Source organism: Dysidea avara, chromosome 11 (assembly GCF_963678975.1).
Source record: "Dysidea avara chromosome 11, odDysAvar1.4, whole genome shotgun sequence".
NCBI lineage: Eukaryota > Metazoa > Porifera > Demospongiae > Dictyoceratida > Dysideidae > Dysidea > Dysidea avara.
Window position 1 is genome coordinate 26,408,711 of NC_089282.1, and position 26,548 is coordinate 26,435,258.

Sequence of the window (26,548 nt, forward strand, 5' to 3'; positions counted from 1 at the left end):
CTGGAGTTTGTCATGTATAGCTATTGCCCACATCATGACAAATTCCAGGCAGCTATATAGTGCAGCTGCAACGAAGTCCATAAATATACAGAGTGCCAAACAAATGAATGCATAATTAACTTCCATTGGCTGTTGCATACACAATTCACCATGTAAGGGTTACATGGTGACCCTTAGTGACCACTTACCATACATAATATACAATAGAGCAGCATCTTCATACACACTGTTAAAACTGATGTGCTATGTTAGCACCTGTAAGTGCTAAATTTTGAGTGCTTCAGTCAAAAAGCACCTTTAGGTGCTACCATAGCACTTCTGTTTTCACTGATGTGCTATGGTCGCACCTAAAAATGCTAATTATAAATGTTGACTTTTTCAGTCAAAAAGTAACACCTCAGGTGCTAGCCACCACATAACACTTCTATTTTTACTGTAAAACTGATGTCCTATGGTATAGCACCGAAAAATGTTGTTATAACACCTATTGACTGTTCCAGTTAAAAGTAGCACCTCTAGTCTGTTTTAACAGTGCAGACAATTGAAACATTGTATATATGATTAGCAACACAAGTACGAATCCCTCAAGCTTCTCCAATTTGTACTGCATACATTGTACAAGCTCAAGAAACTAATACTATACATGGCCATGCATGTAACTCCACATTGACCATTCCTTTGCAAGTATTTTTATTTTGAGTCATCCATTCCATTCAGTATAATGATGACAGTAACTATCTGAACACTCTTCACAGGTTCACTATTATCATCACTATAGTTGACTAAAATGCTGTAATAGCTAGCTAGCTATACAGTTAGTAAGAAAAATCCCAGATTTCTTTTTTACAGCTGTTTTCTCATGAAGTATAATGCACACCGAATGCTTCCTGAAATTATTTTATTTGTCACAGGAATGCATGACAGACAGACGGACGACTTTTCAGCTTTATATAGATGCAAACAAACCGTTGATGTGTTTCATATGACGCGGTGCGAACGAGAGTATAAGCTAGCTGTTTGGAGAAACTAGACTATAGAAACTCCACGTTTGACCACTCAGGACTCCAAGTGTGTTGTGTATATATAGTAGTGTCGGATCAGTGCCGGCAAACAAGGGTAAGTAGCTAGCTACACATTGTGTCATAGCTGTCGCCAGCTGCAAAACCATTTTTCTTTAGTGTGCGTGTGTGTAATCGCTTTTTCTTCTCGGGGTTGGTAAGAACTTTCTCCTTTTAGTCTTCGAGAAGAAAAAGCCGGTGGACCGTGCATGGCTGGCCGGCTGCACTAGCTATTATTATTATTATTATTATTATTTAATGGGCTTGTAGATGCCAAGGCAAGCTAACTTGCCAGGCTAGGCTGCAGGCCTTTGAAGGTCCCCATATCTAGATTGCTTCCAAAAATTATCCAAGCGCAGCTTGAAGGTTGCAACTGTTGGTGCTGAAATGATAAAGTCAGGTAAGGAGTTCCATAGATTGACTATTCAGTCTATTTGTAAAAAAAGTTCTGCCTAACAAGTAATCTTGATCTTTCTTTAAAAAGCTTAAGAGAGTGGCCCCTGGTGGTAGCAGTATTTAAAGTAAAAAATGTAGATGGGTCCAAGTCATAATGTCGTTTAAGTATCTTATATGTTTCAATCATATCACCCCTTTGACGTCTGCAATACAGAGAATAAAGATCCAGAATTTCAAGACGGCTTTCATAAGTCAAGTGGGCTAATCCGCGAAGGTGTTTAGTTGCACGTCTCTGAACCTTTTCAAGGGTGTCGATGTCTCTGGCCAAGTACGGACTCCAAGATTGCACACAATATTCCAAATGCGGTCGAACATACATCTTATACAGAAATATAAACATATCAGTAGAGTCAGTTCTAAAAGATCGCCTAATAAGCCCAAGAACCTGTGTAGCCTTGACTGCAGCTTTTTGGCAGTGTAGAGATGGCTTGAGATCACTTGTGCACCACACTCCAAGGTCCTCCTCGTTCACTAATTCTAGGTCAGTAGATACATTTGTAGTGCCATCGTACATGGTGTATGATGCAGGAAGAGAGTTACCAATCTGCATTACTTTGCATTTGGCTGCGTTAAATCTAAGCAACCAAACACTTGACCATTGCATTAACTTGTTGATATCATGTTGTAGTTTAAGACTGTCATGAAAAGATTTAATGACCGAGTATATCTTGGTGTCATCTGCAAACATCTTCAAATTACTCTCAATGAGGTCAGGCACATCGTTGACATACAGTATAAATAATAAGCCGTAACGTAACGTAACCGGGCAATAGCGATGCCGTAATTGGCGATGCCGTATTTGATGTAACCGTAATTACAGTGCAATTACGAAAAATACGATTTTTTTTTGCTACGAAAATTTGGAGCCATACGGTACCTCTATTTTGTGCTTGGCGTTCAGAAGGAATATTTCCACATCGCCATGAGGAAAATTTGCGAGTTTTTAATATGCAGTTAGTCTGGCTGTGTTCTTACATGAGAGTGCCACCAGGCTACTGATGGTTGGTTGCAGTTTATACCTTAGCCTCACATGCCAGACGGTTTGTGTGTGGCCACCCCTACACTACCATTTGGCACAGAGGATTTATGCAATACAGGAAGTCACCAGAAATGTGACCTATCAAAGTTGTGGTGATGTAATACAGCACATTTCAAAGTAATGGATCACGATTTCGGTTGTCGCTACAATTTCATTGCAAGCATTCCGCAAACCTCTATAATATTATACCTATGTATCAGAGGTTGGTGGGAGGTGTCATACAGTATGATAGTACTGTATATCAGGGATCAGCAGCTGGAAAGGTGGCCAAGGATGAAAAGCATGAGAAGGTTGGATCTGATTTGTTCCCTTAGTAGTGGAAGTGCTGGACTCTCCTTTTGCTTTGAAAATATTAAAATGTATTGCTGACTGCACCACTCCTCAAAGTAGTGTCACTCCCAAGCTGGCAAGAAAGAACTTACTCCAGCAACTTTCTGTTGCACTGTAATGCTAAAATGATCTGAAAGTATTGGGCTTTTCAGGACAGTGACAATGATGACAACCCCCTCTACCCTTAGTTATAGTATTCCCCTTTATGTAGTAGTAGCTAGTTATGTAGTTGCAGCATTAGTCTTTTGTTATTATCAGTTACTAACTCAAAAGTGAAGTGGCCATTACGCTTTGCTTTCAGCTATGTTCAGCCTCACTATTACACAACGTTACAAGTGAAGAACAGTAGGAGAACCGCCTCTGCAATCAATGCAGTCTCCATGGAAAATACAGACAATTCCTGTTACAAACATAGGGACACCATCGTGCTACTGTAAATCAACACTTTGGACTGTCAGCAGAAAGAAATGGGACACAAAGAAGGACAAAGGTAAGTCCATGATGCATGCATTGTATGTACTGCAGTATGCCAAAAAGCACCTATGACATCAAACAGTGAAAAAATCACGCCCATATCCTATCTTAGTAGTTATCGAGTTACAGGAATTAGTTAGTCAGTCAGTCAGGCAGTAGAATTTCCACTAAATATATATTTTTAATTCATAGCAACTTTTGGAAGTGTTTCAGGTCATACTGAAGGCACTTTTAGGCTTAACCAATACTGTCAAGGTACCATGAAGGTATTGTGAGGTAGCTGGTTTTAGGGTGATATTTTTTGGCCAGAAAAGCCCAATCTTTCATGATCCCTATTACCGTACTGAAGACTACATAGTACTTAATTAGAACAAAGAAAATTATACAACAGTCATCTACAGCAGGAAATAGATGAAATGTTACAAGGGATTCAATTCCAAAAGAAAGTGCTATTTACAAAAAAATGAATACCTATATGAGTTTAAGGATGACTGTTTACATAAGAGAGAGAGAATATGATCTTATTGCAGCAGTAGAGAGAGTAAAATGGTTGTGAAGAGATAGGGAGACATGTTGATGGAGCACATCATATGATGTTCACACTTTCAAATGATCCCCCAAGTCCTCAGAAGAATGTTGTAAAGAGTTACAGTGGCTGTCACTATCTACCCACCAAAAATATTTGTGTTTGAGCAGGGTTGAATCTACTTCCACAAACCCAACGAGCACCACGACTTTGTATTTTTTCAATGTAGAAATATTTTGTGGGTGTGGGGATTCCATACAACACTAGCATAGTCCAAGACAGGAATAACAAGTTCCCTAAAGGGAGGAAGTATGGCAGGTGCACATGTGACGGTGCAAAAAGTTTGAAACTTTGGTAGTTTTAACAGAAACATGCGAGAAATGGTTGTTCTGTGATGGATTGTTATTGACAAAAAAAACCTAAATTGGAGATTATGGTTATTGATGTAGTACAATGGTGAACGTTTGTTGGATATGCATAGAAGCTCACATTTGGAAAGATTTAAATGTATCTGCCATTGGAGCACCAAGCTACAATTACGTTGGAAGGTATTACAATCAGTAACAGACTGTACTGAACAAACATAGCTAGCCACATCGTCAGCAAAAAATTTCATAGGAGAGCAGACAGCAAATCATTGAAATATAGTATGACAAGTAAGGGTCCCAGGATAGAGCCTTGTGGGACCTCCAATAGTATTGGAGACCAATCAGAACAAATTCCATTAATGACAACTCGCTAGCTTCTGTTAGTAATAAATGAACAAAACCATTGAAGCATAGATCCTCCAATACTATTATGCTTTTAGCTTCAAAAGTAAATGTTGGTGAGACACAGAATTGAAGGGCTTTACAAAGTCCAGGAAAACACAATGAGTACCGAGCCATTTATTTAAATTGGATGCCCAGTCATTAACTGCAGACAAGAGTAAAGTAGAGCATTTTTTCCTACATCCAAAGAGAACCTGGTGAGACTCCAACAGTAAATATAAATTGTTGAAAATAATTCTCTCTAACAAGGATACAAGTCAAACCAAGATGAGTGAAACTAATTGGAAGGTAGTTAGTTAGAGACGAGATGTTTGTTACCCTTCTTAAAGACAGTCAAGGGTAACTAAACCAGCAGCTAATGATTTATTGAAGCGGACCAGCCAGTTGTTCAGCACCTTCTTTCAGAAGTCGAGAACATATTCTGTCAGTTCCACAAGTTTTAAGAGCGGAAAGCTCAGAAAATACTTCAAAGGTGTAATGTACATTTGGTCCAAGGAATACATGGCAAATTTGAGAGATTTTCTAGCCAATCACAAGGAGTCAAGGTAAAACAATAAATTAATCAATCAATCGTTGCTGTGATAAATAAGAGGAATAGGATTATGACAAGATCTCAATTTATTAATCCAATTCCAGAAAGCTTTTTGTCTATAGCGAAGATCTTCAGCCACAGAATCAACCTATGCTTTGAAACCAAATCTAATAGCAGATCTGACCTTATTACGTAATTGATTGTATGTTGCTTGAGAAAAGTAGATGTAAACATCTTTCTTAATTTTCTGCAGTACAAATGTTTTATCCTTATTAACTGTATGGTGGCAGATGATAGCCAGTTCTTCATCTTCTTTATACACCATTGAACTGTAGCAACAATACCATGAACAAAGAGATCTTTCCAGTGCGACCACCAAATTTCAATATCCTCTGCTTCAGCAAGATCCTAGGTACTGACTGGAGAGGTCTATGATATGCATTAAAATCAGTCTTTTATAATTATAAAGAGTACAACGTAAAGGAACCTGTTTTGGTGAAAGATTCACAGTAGTGCCGTGTGGTGGCTTCCCTACGTTTGATGGGATCTCATCCGTGTTTTCCATTGTGACTGGATTGATTGCAGAGGTCCTCCTCCTAGTAGAGGTCCTCCTCCTAGTGTTTATTTATTTATTTATTACATACAGGGCAGACAGCGAAGGCTGATAGAGCCACAAAAATGATACATTCATTTGTAAAAGTACAGAGACTACTACATACAATCATGCAAGTTGATGCCATGACGGAACAAAGTTCTCATAGTCATTCAGTGTTCTTCGTTTGTAATATGCTATAACTGAAAACGAAGCGTAATGACCACTTCACTATCTAAGTAATTGATAGTTGGGACAGGCGTTCAGATGAAAACACCTGGCGCATTCCTTTCATTCTAATGCTGTATGTATGGATTCACCAGTCATAATAATGTTACAAAAAAGTAAACAAACAAGTACAAGTTCAATTAGGGATCATGGAAACATGGGATTAAATGTCCACTAGTATATCTTCAGGTGTAGGCGACCTCCACTGTTTCACTACTTTTTCCTATGATCCATAATCAAACTTAAAAATTGATTTTTCCTTATATATACTATCTATGTCTCAACTAGATCTAGGGGGTCTGGGGTCATACACTTGTGGGAGGAAATTTTGAAGGATAGATCTAGATCCTGTTGAATTTGAGGTGATTTCAGTAGTTCATCACAATTAATACTATTGTATTGTATTGTGCAGTGGGTTCTCCATTATCTGAACACCTGTGTGTCAGTTCAATTATAAATGTGTTCAGATAAGTGAATTTGTCTGTATTAAGTGAATCCCATTCATTTATATACACAGCTCTTTTCAACTACTCTAATAGAACATACAGTAAGTTTCAAAATACACTAATAGAACAGTCATTTGTATTGGATAATCGAGAGTCTGGATAATTGAGTGTCCAGATAATCAGTACCTACTGTACTGTATTGTGTGCAATCAGCAAAGCCATAAAGGGTAGCTATCACACTAATTTACGAATCAAAACAAATTTACTTGAAATTTTCTTCTACAGTTACCTTACCTAAGTAATTATTTTAAAGATATATTGTTCTAATCTGATATGGTACAGGGTACACAGCGTAATGAGAGGCATAGACTGATCAGTATAGCAGCATCTACAACACGTATATAAACAAAGACTGATTACATACGTGTAGCGTCAACCCAAACGTATAGATCAGTCTGTCCCGAAACTGGACTCTTAACTTAGACGGCACCTCTGTATATGTCACGAGTACAATCATATTATAGTCCCACACGGAGTCACACATACCTCAATACGGCTGTATACGCTTCTGCTAGACCCACGCCTTACCCTCAGACGACCCATATCCCTTCCGAAATACCCAATTAATGACGTCGCTTTCGATTTATTGTTGTTATTTCACGTGAGCCAAAACAAAGTACAGTTGTACAATAATGAAACTGAAAAAAAAAGGTAAAACAACCTCATAGTCAATGAGTTTTCAGTTATAACTGTTCTGCCTGATCATCACTGCATGAGCTGTGTAGCAAGAGCCCACAACACTACCCGGCAATCCTTGCTTTCTTCATATTGAGAACAATCACATCATTTCTTCATCTGCAAATAGTTAACATTAATGTTCATACTTCGCATGTTGTAAATATACTTACCAATGCCGGTTTCAAGGTGAGTAGGTGCACTGAACTTGTGGAGTCATTGATGGGACTGCTGTAGTACATGAGATGAAAATTAGCAAAACCATCGGTATCTCTCAAACTAACTGCTCTTGGAGTACTCTATATAAAAACATACATGTGACCCACATCTTGCATGCCACGTACCACGCTGTGATATTCAGCCCTTGTGCACCTTGAAGATTCAAGATTGCTAGAAACACAGGGTCAATGCAGCACAAATAACTTACTGCCAGAATCACCCAAGCAGGTACGTACATCATACAGAGTTTACAAAGGAGTAGACAATATCCACTTTCCTTCAATGCCTTATTCAATGTTCCAGCATTTCAAAAATGTAGGCAGTCCAAAGTCTATATTGCATAAGTGCACAGTCACCAATTATTATAGGGTACACATATACACATACTGTCAGATCTCCACAGTGGTTAGTAGGACGTGTAACACCTGATTACTTTCATCGTCCCTCTTCTCTTAGGTCCATGTCCTGCATGTAATTCTTCTATGAAAGGACATATGCAGTCAACATAATACAGCTTGCGTATTACAGTATCTGACTATCTGTAGTTTATGTGCACCTCTTTTTTAACTGTTTGTGCGATTCATTCACTCCTTCATGGTTGACGCTGTAAACGCTGGTGTCACAGTGTTGATGTGCTGCTCTGTGAACAGAATTAGAGATATAAGACAAAATTACTACTTAAGAAAATAGTCATCAGCTTTCTTTCTCATCTTGAGTAAATTCATTAGCAAGTAATTGAATATAACAGTCAAAAACCTATAATATTTATGAAGTTGTTGTAAATTAAAAAAATTGTGATAATTATAACACTGATTGCATCGTAATGGCTCACTGCATAGACTTTCCCTTACTGCAATTTCATGTTGGTCATCTGACTTCACAGTTCACCAACGTCCTTCCTAAGAGTTAAAATTGCCTGTGTCATCATTTGGCATTCTTGAGACCCACATGTAGCTATATAAGTAGAGAATATTGTACACAGGACATGGTATACACAAGTAAAATTCATACCAATACCTACAGTAAATTATTATTTATTCTTGCCAATACTATTAGCACACAAAGCTAAGGGGTATATATGGCCACATGTTGTCTTGGGCTTGGGCTAGGCCAGTCACATGCATCACACCCAAGAGAGATGAGACAAAGATGCAACAGTTACACTTTTGTCTGTAACCGTAGTTATTATATTAATAACTAGCTGGGCACTTTATAATAACATGGTACAGAGATTTAAAATAAAGCACACTACAGGAGTATCACAATAATTAATATTTGTATGGGACTCATCTGATACAGATGGGTCTCTTAATACATTGCACCAGCTCCCACAGATGCAAAGCATCCCACAGAATTCTCACGCAAGAGACCAGACGAGTAGAACTGGTAAGTAAAGTGTGTCAACAGTTTTATGAGTATGTGTAAAGAATGACCCCTTACAATCCCACACTCAAGCAATCCCGTGCGTACTACTGCATGTGTGCAAGCTTCTGTTGTTCTTTTTGAAGGGGTAAGCATTGCCAGACTGACTCAACAAAATTTAATTCTGTCATGGATTCACCTTCATTGACCCACTCAGAGTTTTACACCTCTGTTCCAGGACCACAGAAATCAGGCCAGCCAAGATTCTATGCTGGGACCATTGGATTGACTCTACTAGTCTGTTGTGGCCATGCCACTTTCTCTTCAGACAACAGATGAAGTATGCTGCCATATATGGATTGGCGGTGAGCAACTAGTCTACAGCCAGAGCACTGTTTTGTCATTGGGTCAGCAAAGAAACAGATGTTTTACTATGTGAAGCGGTAAATATCTACCATCAAGAATCTGCTAACATTTGCTCCTTGAATCAAATTTATTAATAACATGATGCTGATATTTCGTACATCACAAAGAATCTCTCTGGCTAAAGTTTGTAAAGAGTGGCTAGGAATTCATATTGTCTAACCAAATTCATACAAACTGAAAATAATTATAACTAACATACGACCTGTAGCATTTAAGTCTGTTCCATGTCCACCGAGACTGTAGCTACATGACACTGTTTGTGGCAGCATGTTACCCAAAGACTTTCTTTTCTTCCTGAGTGTAGCTAGCCGCATTTTTCATCCGTTGTTCATTCTCTTTTCCGACCCATTGACTAAAAGAATAAAAGGGACAAGCGAACAAGGGTGCCTGAGTTACCCAAGAGTGGGCCCAAACCAGTTCTTCCTTCCCATTGGGCCGCTGGTAGCTCAACAAGGACGGCAGCTAACTGCTGTTATATTTGTACATACAAACTAGTACTCACTCGAAACATCAGTCACTTCTACCATCTGTGCTTCGGCTGCACCATACTGCCACTCGAGCGTCAGTCAATCAGTAGCTGCGGCTGGTTCTTTGTCACATTAGCGATTCGCCCCTGACGACGTTTCAAACAATGCAGTCAGTCTTGACCACAATTATGTGAACAGAAGAAGGCATTCACGTATATGTAACATTGTTCATTGGCAAGCTATACACCTGTATACGGCCTGCCATCTTGCTCCGTCTCTGTATTTGTCTGTACATTCTCCGTATACGTCTGAAAATGACTGTTTTGTATATATCCGTATATGCTTCCAGTTGCACTGTGGTAGGAAAGAGTAGAGGTGGACATTTGTTCTTGAGTAGGTCTTAGTAGCTGGATGGAGTGGCTGGCTCTGGTAATCCAACTTGGAGCATATAGCTCAGTACTGGTCATATTCCCAAGGGATGTGACTGAGTTGCTTACTAAGAGTTTAAACAGTAACAACAAACATGACTGTTTTCTTCTGGTCTCTAGTGGACACCAATTTAAATATGTTACTGTGATACTATCAGGAGAACTTCTTGACCAGAAATAGCATGTACTATTTCTAGTTGATGGATCGAGTTTGCTTGATAAAGGTCCCGTATGGGTGCTCAATACTCCAGTCCATGTAGCAGAAGATGCAAGCTATTTCTTTCAAATTAAATTAGGTGGACAGTGACACAGATCTTTTTGAATGAATTATATCATTCTATTAGCTCTACTACACACGGTGTTGATGTGGGGGCTCCAGGACAACTTATGATGTAGTTATAGACCCAAATGATATGTGACTGATTCTAATAAAGGACTATTCATGCTGTAAGAGTAATTATCTTGACTGTTGTATTAGAGTGACTGCTTTATTGTTGCTTGACCAGTTTCTGGAAATCCACTATTTGATTACAGAGTTGAAGGATATTGATGCTTCGCATACCAGTGTGCCTCTCGCACTAAAGTGTGTATGCCTTCAATTTTAGCAATCCCATGTAGCTAGGCCCTGGAATCACAAAGTCTGGATTGAAAACCAGTCATCAAAATGCCCATGAAATTTAAGGGGTAGCTTTTTACCAGACCACCTATATATAAGACACTAAATTAGGAAATTGAGTTTAATAAAAAGAGAGAGATTAGTAACATAAGCTGTGAAATGTTCACCAGGTTTGGTTCTCGAAACTACAGAAGCCTCATAGAAACATCAAAGTTTCACCATTTCTTCTGCTTGTCATATCTAAATCACTGTTCCAGGTTTGTAGTTATGTACATGGAGCTACTGTAGCATGCAAGGATTATCGTTCACAATATCAACTACCAATGTGTTATCGAAGTAATCGAACACAGGTGCATTCCGTATATTAATTATCATCTGCTGCATTAACAGGTAATAATTTTCTACCTAACAATGTACCTATCAGTGTCATTCCCCATACTCCAAGGATTTCTATAGGGGATTTGATTGATCTATAACAATAATTTTTACTCTTCCAAACTGCCATAAGCACTAAGGGTGGAGCAAGACATAAACGCCAAACCCTCTTTATCCTTGGGGTGGGGAATAAGGTTAGAAATTGATAGGTGCATAACTTTGCCCTATCCAATGAGTGGACTGGACCCAGCATGGGGCAAATGCCCTAACACTTCACCTTCAAGTATCATGTCCTACTTTTGTTTAAGGGATAACAACAGGCAGAGGTTAGAGCCCCTCAACTTTAATTTTATAGGAGGCTATGCCCTTCACCCTTTAAAGTAAAGACACTAACCAATTAAAAGAGAAAATTATTCAAATGCATTTTTGAATAAATATTCAGTCAAAATTGTTAGTTTACAATGCTAACTTTTGAAAAAAAGAATTCTGTGTGGGCATGCCTCTAGACACTCCTAGATAGAGCATGCTGAGTGTGCTTTGGCGGTTTTAAACATGGTGCAAATGGGCTTCATTAAAGGGACATGGAGGCATCAAGCAGGTAACTACAACAGAATTTCATTACGCAATTGAGATACTCTACTCTAACAGGGCTTTGAATTTGAGTCATTTGTTACTCAACAAGATCTTTAAAATCAACCGATCTATTTATACCTAATTTGGACCACTCAGATGTAATCATGCAATGTTGATATTCAAATGACAACTTGCATCTTTGTCTGGATGTGTCCCTCCCCTTGCCAGTTCCTGTATCCATCCTAGGGGGGGTGTGGGAGAGGCACAGCATGAATGTTGTTATATGGCTGTAGTGTTTCAGTAGGGTCTAGGATTTTTGGCTTTAGAGTGGCTTAAAGTTGGGGCTAAAACAAATCTATACTGCAACTTTCCTCCCAAGATTTCTTAAAACTTACTTTTCAACTGCCTGCCCCAGTAACTCTTTTGTTTGTTAATGCTATAATGTTTTCAAATAACTGATAGACTATGACAGCCAAAGGAGAGTTATTGTTTTCTAGAACACGGCATGTTGTGTGTATTCATGTATATATGGATTCATAAGTAGGACGTTGTTATGTTAATCTGTCACTATGATGTGTAACTGCGATGTGTAACTGCTTTGTTTGCAGTTAACTGTTTGTATCAATTGTTTACACTATCTTATGGTTTTAGTAAACATCATGAATACACTTCACTCATAGCTCTGTTTATTGTTATTAAGTATTTTATCAAGATAATTTGGAAAGACACACATATATAGTCCAATAAGATTTATACTGGCGAATTTTATTGCTAACACTTCAATCTAATAGGTTGATCAGGTCTGTGAACAATTCGTCAGCTAAATAAGAGGGTTAAGAGATTTCAACATTTCTGCAGTTCATTATAGCTAGAAGAGGATGAATATACCATTACAGCAAAGACCTGTCCGATTGCTAGTTATTACTATGGTTATGCTAATTCTCATCACCATGATATTCACTAGAAACAAGCAACAAATCATTATCTATACAACTAATATGGCTTCATCACCACAATCAGCTCCAAGACTTACTCGTATTGGAAGTGATTTAGAATTTGATTACAGCAGTTGTCCTCCATCATCAATGATGTTGAACTCTACTCAGTTGAACACTGCTCCATTACATGATGATTGTCCACATGTGTTCATCATAGGAACTCGTAAAGGAGGGACCACTTCTATGTATCAATACTTATCCAGTCATCCTGATTTTGGTGGGGTCCGGTTGGATCAAGAAACTGCAGCTGGAGAAACGTTTTTCTTTGAAAGGCAATACGATAGGAAACCTTGGAGTGCGTATGTGTCAGAGTTTCCTACTGATAAAATGAGTGGTGATTCCAGTGTTGGTAACTTAGTGAACTGTCATGTACCACAGATACTATACAGTAATTGTGGCAGGACAGCTAAGGCGGTTGTATTACTGAGGAACCCTCTAGAGAGGTTCCAGTCTAACTTCAGATTGAGAGTGCGGCGTGAAAGGGAAGGCTTTGGTAAGCAAGTGAATATTTCAGACATGGTAGAAAGAGAGATTAACCGCTTTTACCAGAAAGTAGGGGACGTTAGCATGGAGGAACTTAGTGGTAATCCCAACGAACTGAAATGTACATATCATCCAGCTGATAATATGGTGTTTGAGGGATTGTACTATGTGCACCTTCACAATTGGTTGTGTAACTTCCCAGCTGAGAACATACTCATCTTAAACACAGAACAGATGCATGATAACTCAGTGAAGAGTTTGACTGAAGTGATGGAGTTTGTTGGTCTACCACCTCTTGAAGATCATGTGATGCAGCAAATAACATCAGTCATGTACAACTTTGGAGGGAAACTGGAGGAGGAGCGGTCATTTAGAAAGTTGACCACATCTGACAGGAAGAAACTGATAACTATTTATGAGGCATTTAATAACAAGTTATTTAAGTTACTGAAGTGGAATACTTTGGAATGGAATGAAATATCAGGGTAATTCATCCAAATATTAGAACTAGTAATAATATCAGTGCAAGCAATATATTGTAATATATCAGATCAAATTATTATGTAACAAGTAATTCTCTCTATGACACACACAATGAAATATCAAATGTAAAAATTTATATATGGAAGTATCAAATGTCATTACAGAATTTACAGTACACTGACACATACATAATACCATTTTGATGAGTCAAGTCCTTGTATTATCTATACTTATAAATTTTGCAAGTTTGTGTATTATCTATTCCACTAAATAAAAAGAAATTGTAAGAACATATTGGGAGCTAGCATTTCAGGTTGTGTACTGAAAACACTTTTGAGCTTGCTTATACCTGCAAAGGCACCATGAAGGTATTGCGAGGTAGCTGGTTTCTGGTTATTTTTTGTTAGACAGTGCAAACCTCCATGATTCCTAGTACAGCACTATACTATACTGTAAGATTCTCATTTCATTTTTTATCAGTTATGTAAAAGTAAAATATTATAAAACTTGAGGCAAACCTTTTAGAATGACATCTGGTCTGGTCAGAATGACATCTAGTGCAACCTGGCAAGATGTGCTTCATTAATTATTTGTCTATGAGAGTTGTACAAAAATTGCTGAGGATTTCACCTCTTATCTATCCCTGAACTGTTCACCATTCTCCAGGTTCTCAACACACATACTGAATGCTGTAAGCCTTGTTACAGTAATAGCAGTAGCAGCATCAGCAGCAAGCACAAGCAACTGCAGCAGCCCCAGTGGTAGTAGAAGCAGCAGCAGCAGCAAGTGGCAACTAGAAGCACTATAGCAGCTGCAATTAACCAGTATTTATTCTAGGGCTATTGGGAAGGGGGAAGGACCCCCCTCCTTCTTCCCAAATCTCAGACTTTCTTAATATTGTGAGCAACATCTCAGTCAAAATGTCAACCTCTTTGATAGTTTAACATAAAAAGATGCTTTGAAATTCCTTAGGTATACCAAAAAGTGCTAGTGACAGTATCCAATAGCTTAAATTTACATGGACAAAATTGTCCTTAACTTCAGTCTCAGAAAGTTGATTCAGTTTGCTATCAAGATAGCATTCATAATTATTGCCAACAGAAATACCCTTGAATTTCGCATATCAGCATGGTTTTGAAAAATCCTGTTAGCCCTAACCATAAAAAATGCCCTCATATGACTCAGATAATCAGTTGGCCTAACATACCAGAAGAAATTGAGATCTGTAGCTTGGCAGCATTTCATCGTCACTGTTTTAGTTGCCAGTACCTGCAACTGCAACCTCCAATGACATTTGGTCGCTCTCACACTTATAACACTCGGTGTAAGACCTATTTTGCTAACATCGCTTACCATCATCTGGCTAGAACACAGCAATATTTTCGACATAGTGCCACTTGCTGGTACCATTTGAAGTGCCCCGCAAGCATGGAGAATTTGTTACTTTAACGAAGACTCACTATATGACTAATAATAGTTAATTTGTGTATTATTTAATTGTGTTGCTTTTTGTATTTGTCATGTCTTGTATGCTTTTCAGCTTTGTACTTGTGCATTTGTATGTGTCTCAATGTACTCTGACATGGAAGAACGGCTATGCCGAATGTCATGAGTTTAAACAAAAAATTAAATTTGTTAATGGCCTCGGCTTATATCCATCATAATCTGACAAGTGAATGTGTTACAGTATAATACTCTCAAAATCACCTTGACATATTATGTCAAGTGATTAGCCAATAGAATTAGTATTACACTTGTTTATCCCTTGACAAAAATCAGTAATACAATCTATTTCTATTTGGCTAAAATAGTGTAGCGTATTTCTATTGGATGTACATGTCTGATTTGTTACCATAGTTATAGCACGGTTACTAAATGTGATCAGTCTCTTGCAGTGATTATTTTTGGAATTTCTGTTGCTTAGTAACAGTTTGTATGGTTGTTGTAGGACAGATGGCTGTGGTATTTGGGATTAATAGTGTGAGCATTGCAAACAGGAAGGAGTAAAATAGTGCAAAGCAAAATCTTTGTATTATCAGCAGGGTACAACTCGGTGTTAGAGTTGCATGTTATCAAGCCACGATATGTCAATATTATCATGATATGTGATATAATTATTATGGTTTGACTTTGTCTTAAAACAATATATGTGACCCGATTTTGGAAAATCAGTCTTTATGTCATGTGTGAAATAATTAGAAATCCACAGTTCACTGTGTGCAGTTTGGCACCTGTTAGATTATTTCTCAGACTTTGTAGTAATTCAAGGTACTGACTAACAATTAATTCCATAGGTAGTGTCCATAAAATCTTTTACATGTAATCATATAGACAATCTAGCAACCCTCCATGGGTACGAAATTAATGAGCACCACTTGCCTGTTTCACTCTGATTTGTGCCCCTCCCCCCTCCCTACCCCCAAAACAACAACAACAACAAAAAAGCAACAACAGTAACAACCTGGAAATGGCTGTACCATATGTAAGCATTCTAGGGGCCTATGTAGGATTTTTCCAAGTTGGTTGCCAGATTTGGTAGTGATTTATTGGTGCAGAGGTTAGGGGGCACAGCCTCCAGTTGCTGACAGATTTTAAATTTTAAAATACTTTACTAGACTCATGATTTTATGGATGGTATAGACTATACATCATTATGGTTTATGGCTGGTGAGGTATTCTAAGTACATATCCAGATTCTCCTAGCTAAAGTTTTAGCTGATAAATTTTTCTTTTCAATTTCAAGTTAGTCTTGCATTTATAATATCCATTTTAAAATTACATTCCATTATGAATGTTCTATTAGAGTAGTTTTGACTGCTCTCTATTAGAATATGTATATCGATCTTCATAAAAGCATGCTTTGTTCTCTCTTTTGAGGATCACACACACACACACACACACACACACACACACACACACACACACACACACACACACACACACATTATATATATATATATATATAAGTTTCCTATTACACAGTGTATAGTTACTATCCTGTCCTGTTCCCATTTATTCTGTATATTACTGCCAAGTTAAGACAGTCTGGTGTTCCTACTGCAATCCCACAAACTGAGGGGGTTTTTGAAACACCAGGAAACTCTAAATATGCCACTGAATTATCTCAATAGTGGCAGTGTTTTTGACATCTTTGTGAAGGGCTCGTTGTTCATTGTGATGTGTCATAAATTCATTCATCTTGTGGCAGTATTTTTGGTAGTCTTGGCATTGCCCACCCATTCACGAAAAAGTAAGGGTCTCATCAAACACATGTAATAATAATAATATTACCTCTTTATGATGATCACACTTGCAGTACAAACTAATTATATAAGTAGTGATCTTAATATGTCACCAGAGGATCACATCATTGTATTCAACAACATTCTCAATCCTTGTGGAAAATTTACAGTAGAAATAACATGTTCTAATAAAACAAGAGAAGTCCCCACACTTGTAGTCATACTAGTACATGTTTATAGTCCGTATTTCTTTACAATTAGTATTATATCATTATGTGATCTCTACCCAAATTTATAATTCCTACACCTGTTGGTTTTGTAACATAATGACTTTTACAAGTTGCATCAATAACACCAGACATCACATGTTAATTGTACAGTACAGTAGGAGACCTCCATTATCCAAACACCTATATTCCAGTTCAATCATAAAAGTGTTCAGATAAGTGAATTTGCTCGGATAAATGAAACCCATTCATTTATACAGAGTACTCTAATAGAACATACAGAACCTTCACTCAATGACGAAATACTCTAATAGAACAGTCACGGATAATCGAGATTCGAGGTCCTACTATTCAACTGTGTTCTGCCCATATCTTAAATTTGTAGAGATTAATACACAAAGCATGTCTGAGGCTAGGTGTGCAGAACTGTAGACAATTTCTGTTTCATTCTTTCATGCATGATAGCACCAAATTGACATGCTACCCATGAATCAATACCTTTGTGCTTCAAGAATACAAAATAAGTCAACTAGACAGTGTATCCTCAGCAGTTAGCAAAAAGACACATCTTAGATTCAACCTATCAAGTGATGCATAAGAGTGGAGATATCAAGCCTGCCATATGCGTATAATGCTTGAATTCATATACTGTATAGCTACTGGGAAAGAAAAATTCACAATTTTAAATGCATTCGCAAGCATTTTCCCCCATCATCTGTCTCAGGAAATCTTTTTTCAAATTCCCCTAAAAGATCTTTCGTTCCTTTAGTGGACCTATAGTTGTAACTATTTATATAAAATCTCCAACCCCTTCTCATAATTCAGCATTCATGATCATTTGGTGAGTGAGAAATTATATACTGGTAGTATTGGATCATGCAATGATCATGTGTGGCACGAGTGTGGTTTCAAATGATCATTGCTACAAGAGGCTAGGTTTTGCATCGCATGCTGAATACTACACAGTCATGCACAGCACCACACAATTCAAACACATTAGTATGTGACAGTTGAAGGAAACTCTGATTCACTATATAATGTTCCTATTATCTGCTTAGCCTTACCTACATCTCTGCCACAAGTCAGTCATTCATGCAACACATTACAGTCATTCATAGTCAACACATCACAGTAATGATTTAATGATAAAGTGTGTCCTCAAGACTGACTAGTTGTAGGTGCATGTCCAATTCCGATTACTGTACACAATAAATCATTAATGGGGAAAGGCTTACCATTCACAAATATTTTCTTCGCTAACCATTCCCAATAATACAGTAATATACGTGTATGCATACGTTTTCTTCACTTATAATAGCAAGTCTTGACTTCAGGTAGATGAGGATTAGTGAAACATTACAACAAAAACATTTCCAGTTACTGGTTATTGTTGCTGTTTTCATCGTGATTCTCATCACACTGGTAGCCACTAGCAACAATCAACAAATCCTCTCCCACACTACTAGGGCTTTGTCACCACGATCAACACCAACACTTACTCGTATTGGAAGTGATTTAGAATTTGATTACAGCAGTTGTCCTCCATCATCAGTGATGTTGAACTCTACTCAGTTAAACACTGCTCCATTACATGATGATTGTCCACATGTGTTCGTCATAGGAGCCCGCGGAAAAGAGGGAGCACCTCAATATATCAATACTTGTCCAGTCATCCTGATTTTGGTGGGGTCCAGGACCTTCAGTTGGAGAAACATTTACTTTTCAGTACATTGCAATAAGAAACCTTGGAGTGAATATGTGTCAGAGTTTCCTACTGATAAAATGAGTGGTGATTTCAGTGTTTGTGATTTAGTGGACTGTCATGTACCACAGAGAATATACAGTAATTGTGGCAGGACAGCTCAGATGGCTGTGTTATATACTGAGGGACCCTCTGGAGAGGTTCCAGTCCAACTTCAGAATGAGATTGTGGCATGATAGAGAAGGCTTTGGTAAACAGGTGAATATTTCAGACATAGTAGAAAGAGAGATTAACCGCTTTTATCAGAAAGTGAGGCACGTTAGCATGGAGGAACTTAGTGGTAGCCCCAATGAACTGAAATGTGCATATCGTCCAACTGATAATATGGTGTTTGAGGGATTGTACTATGTGCACTTTCACAACAGGGGCGGATCCAGGGGGGGGGCTTTGGGGGCTGAAGCCCCCCCCTTCATATTTAGGCTTTACTTGATCAATATGCTGAGTATTGTAATGAAATTTTGTCTTAGCATAATTATATGATCACTAATAATACAAATACTCATAAAACCACCTTATAAACATCTTTCCAAGGTATTATCAGTGGATTTTTGCTAAAGTTTATGCAACAAGGACCCGGATCAGCATTGGAGGTGTACAAGATCGAGATACTCTAATAGAGCAGTCAGCTAACTACTCTAATAGAACATTCACTAGAAACATGTAGTTGGTTCTGTTATGGAATTTTTCCAAATTTGCCTGTACCTATACATACAATGAAGTGCATTGGTCTGTTTAAAGGGCTTCATTCTGCTTGTGTAGTTAATATGTATGGAAATACTTAATTCAGGTACACAATTTCCATTGAAAATGCTCTCAGATTCAATCTTATATTGTTCAAATTTCAAAATTTTCCACTTTCAACATAACATGCACCTATTCAGTGTTGTGCAATTGTGAGAAGGGTGCATCATGTACTTGGTTGTCTGTGCCTACCCAAACTTTTCCATTAGCAAAATGCTTCAGAGAGACCTATATAATCTAAAGGCAGTATATAAAATATCTACAGGTATGAATTTTATGTGGAAATGTCTCCAAATTGCAGTATTTTAGCATCTATTTTTCAAAATTTTTCTGGGGGAGCATGCCCCCAGACCCCCCTAGTTCCAGCATGCTTAGCATGCTGGGAAGTGTGCTTCACACACCTCTACCCAAGAGATTAGCACCTTGAGTTAGCCCCCCCCTTTTATAAATCCTAGATCCGCCCCTGCACAATTGGTTGTATAACTTCCCAGCTGAGAACATAGTCATCTTAAACACAGAACAGATGCATGATAACTCAGTGAAGAGTTTGGCTGAAGTGATGAAGTTTGTTGGTCTGCGACCTCTTGAAGATCACATGATGCAACAAGTGACATCAATTGTGTACAACAATGGAAGGAAACTAGAGAATGAGTTGTCATTTAGAAAATTGACCATGTCTGACAACAAGAAACTGTTAACTGTTTATGTGTCCTTCAACAACAAGTTATTTCAGTTGCTTAAGTGGAATACTTTGGAATGGAATGAAATATCAGAGTAATTCATCTAAATATTAGAATTGTAATTTATTGTAATATATCAGATCATATTCTCTCTATTTGATATATGATGTCAATTGCCATTACAGCACACACACACACACACACACACACACACACACACACACACACACACACACACACACACACACACACACACATGCACACACACCTTTTCCTGAGTCAGATCTAGAAATTTTGCACTGATATATGTAATGGCTGAGGTTGAGCCGATTTGGAGTGGATGGCTTGCCTCAATTCCCTGTACCTTCTATACCAATACGTATATTGGAAACTCTTCAGAACTTCCTAGAACCACCCCTGAAGGTACACATGCATGCAAAAAAGATAGTAACAACTAATGCTGCTAGATGATACGATTATACAGTTGACCCTCAAGAGCATGCAGGCTTAATCAGTTGCTCCGGCATGCTGTCAGTGAGCAGCTTGGTTTCCAACTCAAAAATGCATGCTAATGTAGTAACCATATCATTTCTTAATGTAACTGCTCATACATTAAAATTATAGCTATGAGGGGGTAGTGTTTGAAATTTTAACAGTACAAAACTCAACAGATTGCTATCAAGAGTTCATAATACAAGTAAGGGAGAACTCTTGTTGCTATGTTTCATGGATGAGTCATATAATTAGTGTATAACCCCCTCTAAGTTGAAGTATTATGGTTGTCAGGGTGCATGGTAACATGACTATATCTCTTACACCAGTTTTGTTTAATGTCAGAACTAAGATTTGTAGAGGTACTGTATATAGCTAGCTACATTTAATGCTGTTGCCCAATGTAATTAGTAGCTGTATTATACTGCTATGCTTATTGGAAGCAGTCAAAAACTTTCCAGTAAAATTTAATGTTTCAATTGGGGGTACAGTTTTGAATGACTGCATTCTAAATTTGTGACTCACTTTTACCATTTCATTCCAAGTTTTCTTATACTTTGACAGAATGTTGAAGTTTTCATAAAAGCTATATATATATTCTGAGTTTTAACATGACATATTTTCTTACTCAAAGAATAATACACTCATAGCATAAACCATGCATGTTCCAAGAGTTAGCTAATAACAATTTTGGAAAGCATGTAGTTTCTTTTTTACTTGAGTTAGTTTATGGAATTCTTTGCCACTAGAGGCAGCCAACTTACTGTTATTATTATTATTAGTAGCACTTTACAGTGACCTGCACTGAAGGTCTGACAGCAATTTATTACAATTTAACTATAATATGTAACATTTTTGTTGTGCTTTTGTATTTATAATCATATATATGGCTCCACTGAAAATCAGTGTTTTAATTCATTGAGCGAATCCTTTGTTAATCTGCTAATACAAATTGCCGGATAAGTTAGTTTTATGACCACTCTATTACAGTGTACCGGCTCATGTTCTATTTGAGTTTCTCAGGCCGGCTTTTTTACAATTTTTATGAGGGCTCATGCCCTACCTATACATATACGGATCCTTCCTGTGAAACCAGTTTTATGTCATGTCACTGTGTGTTGTACTGCATGCATGCTGACTTTGCACTGCTAACTTGGTGTTTTAGCTTCTTGCTGAATAAAAGTGGGTTCCCTGAAACTGTGAAACCTCTCCCCATACCTGTGGTAGTAAGCATCAGCAGCAGCAAGCAATAGGTATTAGCATCTGGCTTGTTGCATGCTGCTGCTAATGCTTCTTCCCCGCTGCTCCTTGCATCTTGCTGTTTGCTTGCTGCTGATGGCATCAGCAGCAAGCAAGCAACATCATATCAGCAGCAATAAGCATGATGGCATCAGCAGCAAGCAAGCAACATCATATCAGCAGCAATAAGCATGATCAACATGATGCAACTTAGAAGCAGCGGGCAAGAAGCATTAGCAGCAGCATGTAACAAGCCGCGGCAAGTAGCAAGCAGAGTCAGCAGCAAGCAATAACAACTAACAGCAAGCAGCAGTAGAGTAAAATCTATTGTAATGTACAAAACTCGACAAGCGAGTGCTATTTTTCCCGGCCCAGACGATCATCACTCAAAAAAGGAAAAAAGGCTACGGGGTAGTGGTCTAGCAGCACCAAAACAGAAAAAAGATTAATTGCCCAGTACTGTGACACTCCAGACTGGTTATATCATAGATAGTATATACATTCAAACCTGCTGAGTCTGCGAGTGCACACGTGCTACTACCGGCGTACGCGCCTCCAGCGCCACAAACTTGGCGTTTCATAAAATAATTTTTTATTGTTGTGAGCACGTAACGCAGTAACGAGGGTATTCAGAGAGACTCCATGGCCAGATTCCACTAGGAATTCCAAACGTGTTGTGTAGTTGATGGCGGACTAAAAGATCTTGTTGACGACGAATCGAAGCTAGCACCTGTAGCAAACAAGGGTGAGGAGTGCCGTCTAAATATTTCGAGGGGGGAAATTTTCGCGGTTTTGGGAAGTTACCAGCGAATTTTTTATCCTTGAAATATTTAGATAGTCTAATACATTTTGGGCAAATCCGCGAAAATTTTATTTTTAGCAACAAGGTGGTGGCACTGCTTAACCTTGAAAAAATTGCCTGAATTAGCAGTGGATCAGTCGATCGTTTAGTTGTACTCCAACCATGTAACCATAGAATTTCAACCCCCATGAATATGAAACTAAATGCCACCTGTTCCACCTGGTTTTGAGCTGTAAAATGGTTTGGATACTTATTGTTACTTTTATCTTTCAGATCCCCTGCCCGCACTGCTATATCTCACAGCCTAAATTTATGAGTTTCATCATTTATATTCCATCATCTCGGTGTTTACTGATTGTGTAAAAGTTATAAACAAACTTGCTTACGTAGCTAGGCATAGAGGAAGTTAGGTTAGATGGGCTGAAGACCAACCCCAATGTTAGGAGAAGGGACTTTAATTAACCCTTTCACTTCTCAACAAATATTAATAAACGATCAAGGTACTCTAATAGAGCATTCAGCTAACTCTAATAAAACAGTCAGGTGATGTAAGATTGTAATGAAGAACGAACTGCTCGCCTGCATTGGTTTAGGCTAACTTTCTGATCTGAAACTTAAATTTAATGTACAGAGTTTCTCCGTAGGTTTTGAAGTCTTGTGAGGGACTCGTGGTGTGTCATACAGCATGTTTGGATGGGTTATGATAAAAAACTGAATCCAACTCTGGGTGATCAGTCCTACCTCAAAACCATTACAGTGCTCCCCTTGCTGTTTCTGTAGTGTGAACTTTAATTTTTTTTGAAAGAAGTAGGCAACAGTATAACAGTGAGCTGTTTAGTGTACTCCATGAATGCTATATGACATGGTGGTCAATATGCTTTTGTAAATATGGATATGTATTGTAGTGTTGTCATGAGCATTAGCACGAGTGAACTATTTGCTAATGATCCTATAAAGGTTCGTTAGACATTCCAAAGTCCAAAAAGGTAGTACCCCAACCTTATATGTATATCACAGACCTGTCAAGTGCTGTTTTGGTAAAATACTGAAGTACCTTTTAACCAAGTGCATTTTGTAGAGCACCTCACCCAAAAAAGCAATGGACAGTGCCTGCCCTTTTCTATGAAGATGAGCCAAAATTTGTTGACATCTTAGACCCAATGTATCAAGTGATCCTGAAGAATGAAAAAAGTCATGATTAGCCATTGTTGATTTCATATTTTAATATTTTAAACTAATTATTCCATGTTTGTGACAAGATATAATACTGTATAATTATTGGGAATCTTTAGCGGAAGAAAAAGTTTGCAATTTTCACGATTTTTAGATGTATTTGCGTTTGCAAATAGTTTTCTCCATCATATGTCTCCCTGAAATACCTTTGAACTTCCTTGTTCCTTTAGTGGACCTATAGCTGTAACTATACTTGCACAGAATCTCCAACCTTCATTCCACAATTTCATACCTTAGTTCAGCATTCATTATGGTGAGTGGGAATAATTATACTGAGGTTTATAGTAGTTGGATCATGCAGCAATTGTGTGGAGTGTGAGCATTATAACAGCCATCCTTTCCCCATTTGTGGTTTATTGTGTACAGTAATCTAGGAATTGGGTATGCACCTACAACTGGTTGGTCTGGTTAGTTTGCATCTCTATATGGCATTGTGCATGACTGTGTAGCATCATGCACAGCAGTTCAGGTATCACTTGCTGAACTACTATGCACGATGCTACACAGGCCACATGATTCGAACAGAGATGCAAACCAACCAGACTAACCAGTTGTAGGTACATGCCCGATACCTAGATTACTGTACACAATAAACCACAAATGGGGAAAGGATTTTCATATTTTCTTCTGCGAATCATTCCAATATACGTAATATATGTATACATTTTCTTCACTTATAATAGCAAGTCTTGACTTCAGGTAGATGAGGATAAGTGAAAGATTACAACAAAAACATTTCCAGTTACTGGTTATTGTTGCTGTTTTCATCGTGATTCTCATCACACTGGTAGCCACTAGCAACAATCAACAAATCCTCTCCCACACTACTAGGGCTTCATCACCACAGACAATACCAACACTTACTCGTATTGGCAGTGATTTAAACTTTGATTACAGCAGTTGTCCTCCATCATCAGTGATGTTGAACTCTACTCAGTTAAACACTGTTCCATTACATAATGATTGTCCACGTGTGTTCATCATAGGAGCTCGTAAAGGAGGGACCACCTCAATGTATCAATACTTGTCCAGTCATCCTGATTTTGGTGGGGTTCGGTTAGATAAAGGACCTTCGGCTGGAGAAACATTTTACTTTTCATTGCACTATAATAAGAAACCTTGGAGTGAATATGTGTCAGAGTTTCCTGCTGATAAAATGAGTGGTGATTCCAGTGTTGGTAACTTAGTGGACTGTCGTGTACCACAGAGACTATACAGTAATTGTGGCAGGACAGCTAAGGTGGTTGTGTTATTGAGGAACCCTCTGGAGAGGTTTCAATCTAACTTCAGAATGAGGGCACGGCTCAAAACAAGGTATAATACTCATATGAATATTTCAGACATTGTAGAAGACGAAATTAACCGCTTTTACCATCGAGTGTCCTCAAATAGAAATATTAACATGGATCACCTTAGTGGCCATCCCAATAATCTAACATGTACTTGTGGTCCAGCAGGAAATATGGTGTTTGAGGGATTGTACTATGTGCACCTTCACAATTGGTTGTGTAACTTCCCAGCTGAGAACATACTCATCTTAAACACAGAACAGATGCATGATAACTCAGTGAAGAGTTTGGCTGAAGCGATGAAGTTTGTTGGTCTGCAACCTCTTGAAGATCACATGATGCAACAAGTGACATCAGTTGTGTACAACAATGGAGGGAAACTGGAGAATGAATTGTCATTTAGAAAGTTGACCATGTCTGACAAGAAGAAGCTGCTGACTATTTATGAGTCCTTCAACAACAAATTATTTCAGTTACTGCAGTGGAACACTGTGAAATGGAACGAATTAATTATTAACTGAGCTTGGCTGTATACATGTTTTGGTTATAGATATCATTTCTTTTTGCATTGCAAGCCACAAAGCCAGCCATAAGCCGACACTATAGGGCTTCCTTTTACTACAGGAATTTTTGAACAAGAAGAAAAAATTGTTTGTGTGTATATGAGACCAATTTTCAAACAGTTTGCACATTCCAATGAACAACTTACTAGGGAATTACCCTGTCACGATTTTGCTTTGTGCTACTGCATATTCACTGCAATAGAAACTACTGAAGGAAACTATTGTATTGTTGGTCATTACAGCTCAACAAGTCTGGCTTTGTGTCTGATTAAGTATTAATTTTGTGTATTTCTAATTATCACAAGGGAATAAGGTGACTTGTTACTGTAACTGAACTCTCTCCAGGGTGACTTGTTTCTAGCAGCTGCAGGGTCACTCAAAATGTAGTTGACCAGTGACTTGTTTGTAGTTGATCTCTCTGCAGGGTGACTGAACTCTCTATAGGGTGATTTGTTTCCAGCTGATGTCTCTACAGGGTATTTGTTTCTATAGCTGAACTCTCTACAGGGTGACTTCTTGTGTATGACTGACTATATAAGGCCTACAATAGACCCTCTGTTTGCTTTGAAGTCAAGCTAGTCTAATAGAGCAGTCAGTGTTGTACTACATTGTATGTATGTATGTATGTATGTATGTATGTATGTATGTATGTATGTATGTAT

The 26,548-nt window shown here is 38.1% G+C and overlaps 2 protein-coding genes and 1 long non-coding RNA gene across 4 annotated transcripts; 2 read left to right on the top strand and 1 right to left on the bottom strand.

Moving 5' to 3' along the window:
• The first annotated feature begins 995 nt into the window (after nucleotides 1-995).
• Nucleotides 996-13,774, top strand: LOC136238303 (heparan sulfate glucosamine 3-O-sulfotransferase 1-like). Its single transcript, XM_066028711.1, has 2 exons — nucleotides 996-1,116; nucleotides 12,444-13,774. Exon 2 carries the CDS (start codon nucleotides 12,531-12,533, stop codon nucleotides 13,620-13,622), a length of 1,092 nt encoding a protein of 363 aa, XP_065884783.1. The 5' UTR covers nucleotides 996-1,116; nucleotides 12,444-12,530; the 3' UTR covers nucleotides 13,623-13,774.
• LOC136239400 (uncharacterized) lies at nucleotides 7,631-8,156 on the bottom strand. The gene is made up of 3 exons (XR_010693444.1): nucleotides 7,962-8,156; nucleotides 7,793-7,885; nucleotides 7,631-7,736 (listed from the first exon to the last, which is right to left on the bottom strand). It is a non-coding gene; the product is annotated as an uncharacterized lncRNA (long non-coding RNA).
• An 8,810-nt stretch (nucleotides 13,775-22,584) lies between the features above and the next one.
• LOC136239226 (heparan sulfate glucosamine 3-O-sulfotransferase 1-like) lies at nucleotides 22,585-26,197 on the top strand. 2 transcript variants are annotated; one of them, XM_066029953.1, is made up of 2 exons: nucleotides 22,585-22,744; nucleotides 24,718-26,197. In XM_066029953.1, exon 2 carries the CDS (start codon nucleotides 24,738-24,740, stop codon nucleotides 25,842-25,844), a length of 1,107 nt encoding a protein of 368 aa, XP_065886025.1. In that variant the 5' UTR covers nucleotides 22,585-22,744; nucleotides 24,718-24,737; the 3' UTR covers nucleotides 25,845-26,197. The 2 variants fall into 2 exon arrangements, with proteins under 2 accessions (XP_065886025.1, XP_065886026.1); XM_066029954.1 differs by having other exon boundaries at nucleotides 24,734-26,197.
• The last annotated feature ends 351 nt before the right edge of the window (nucleotides 26,198-26,548 follow it).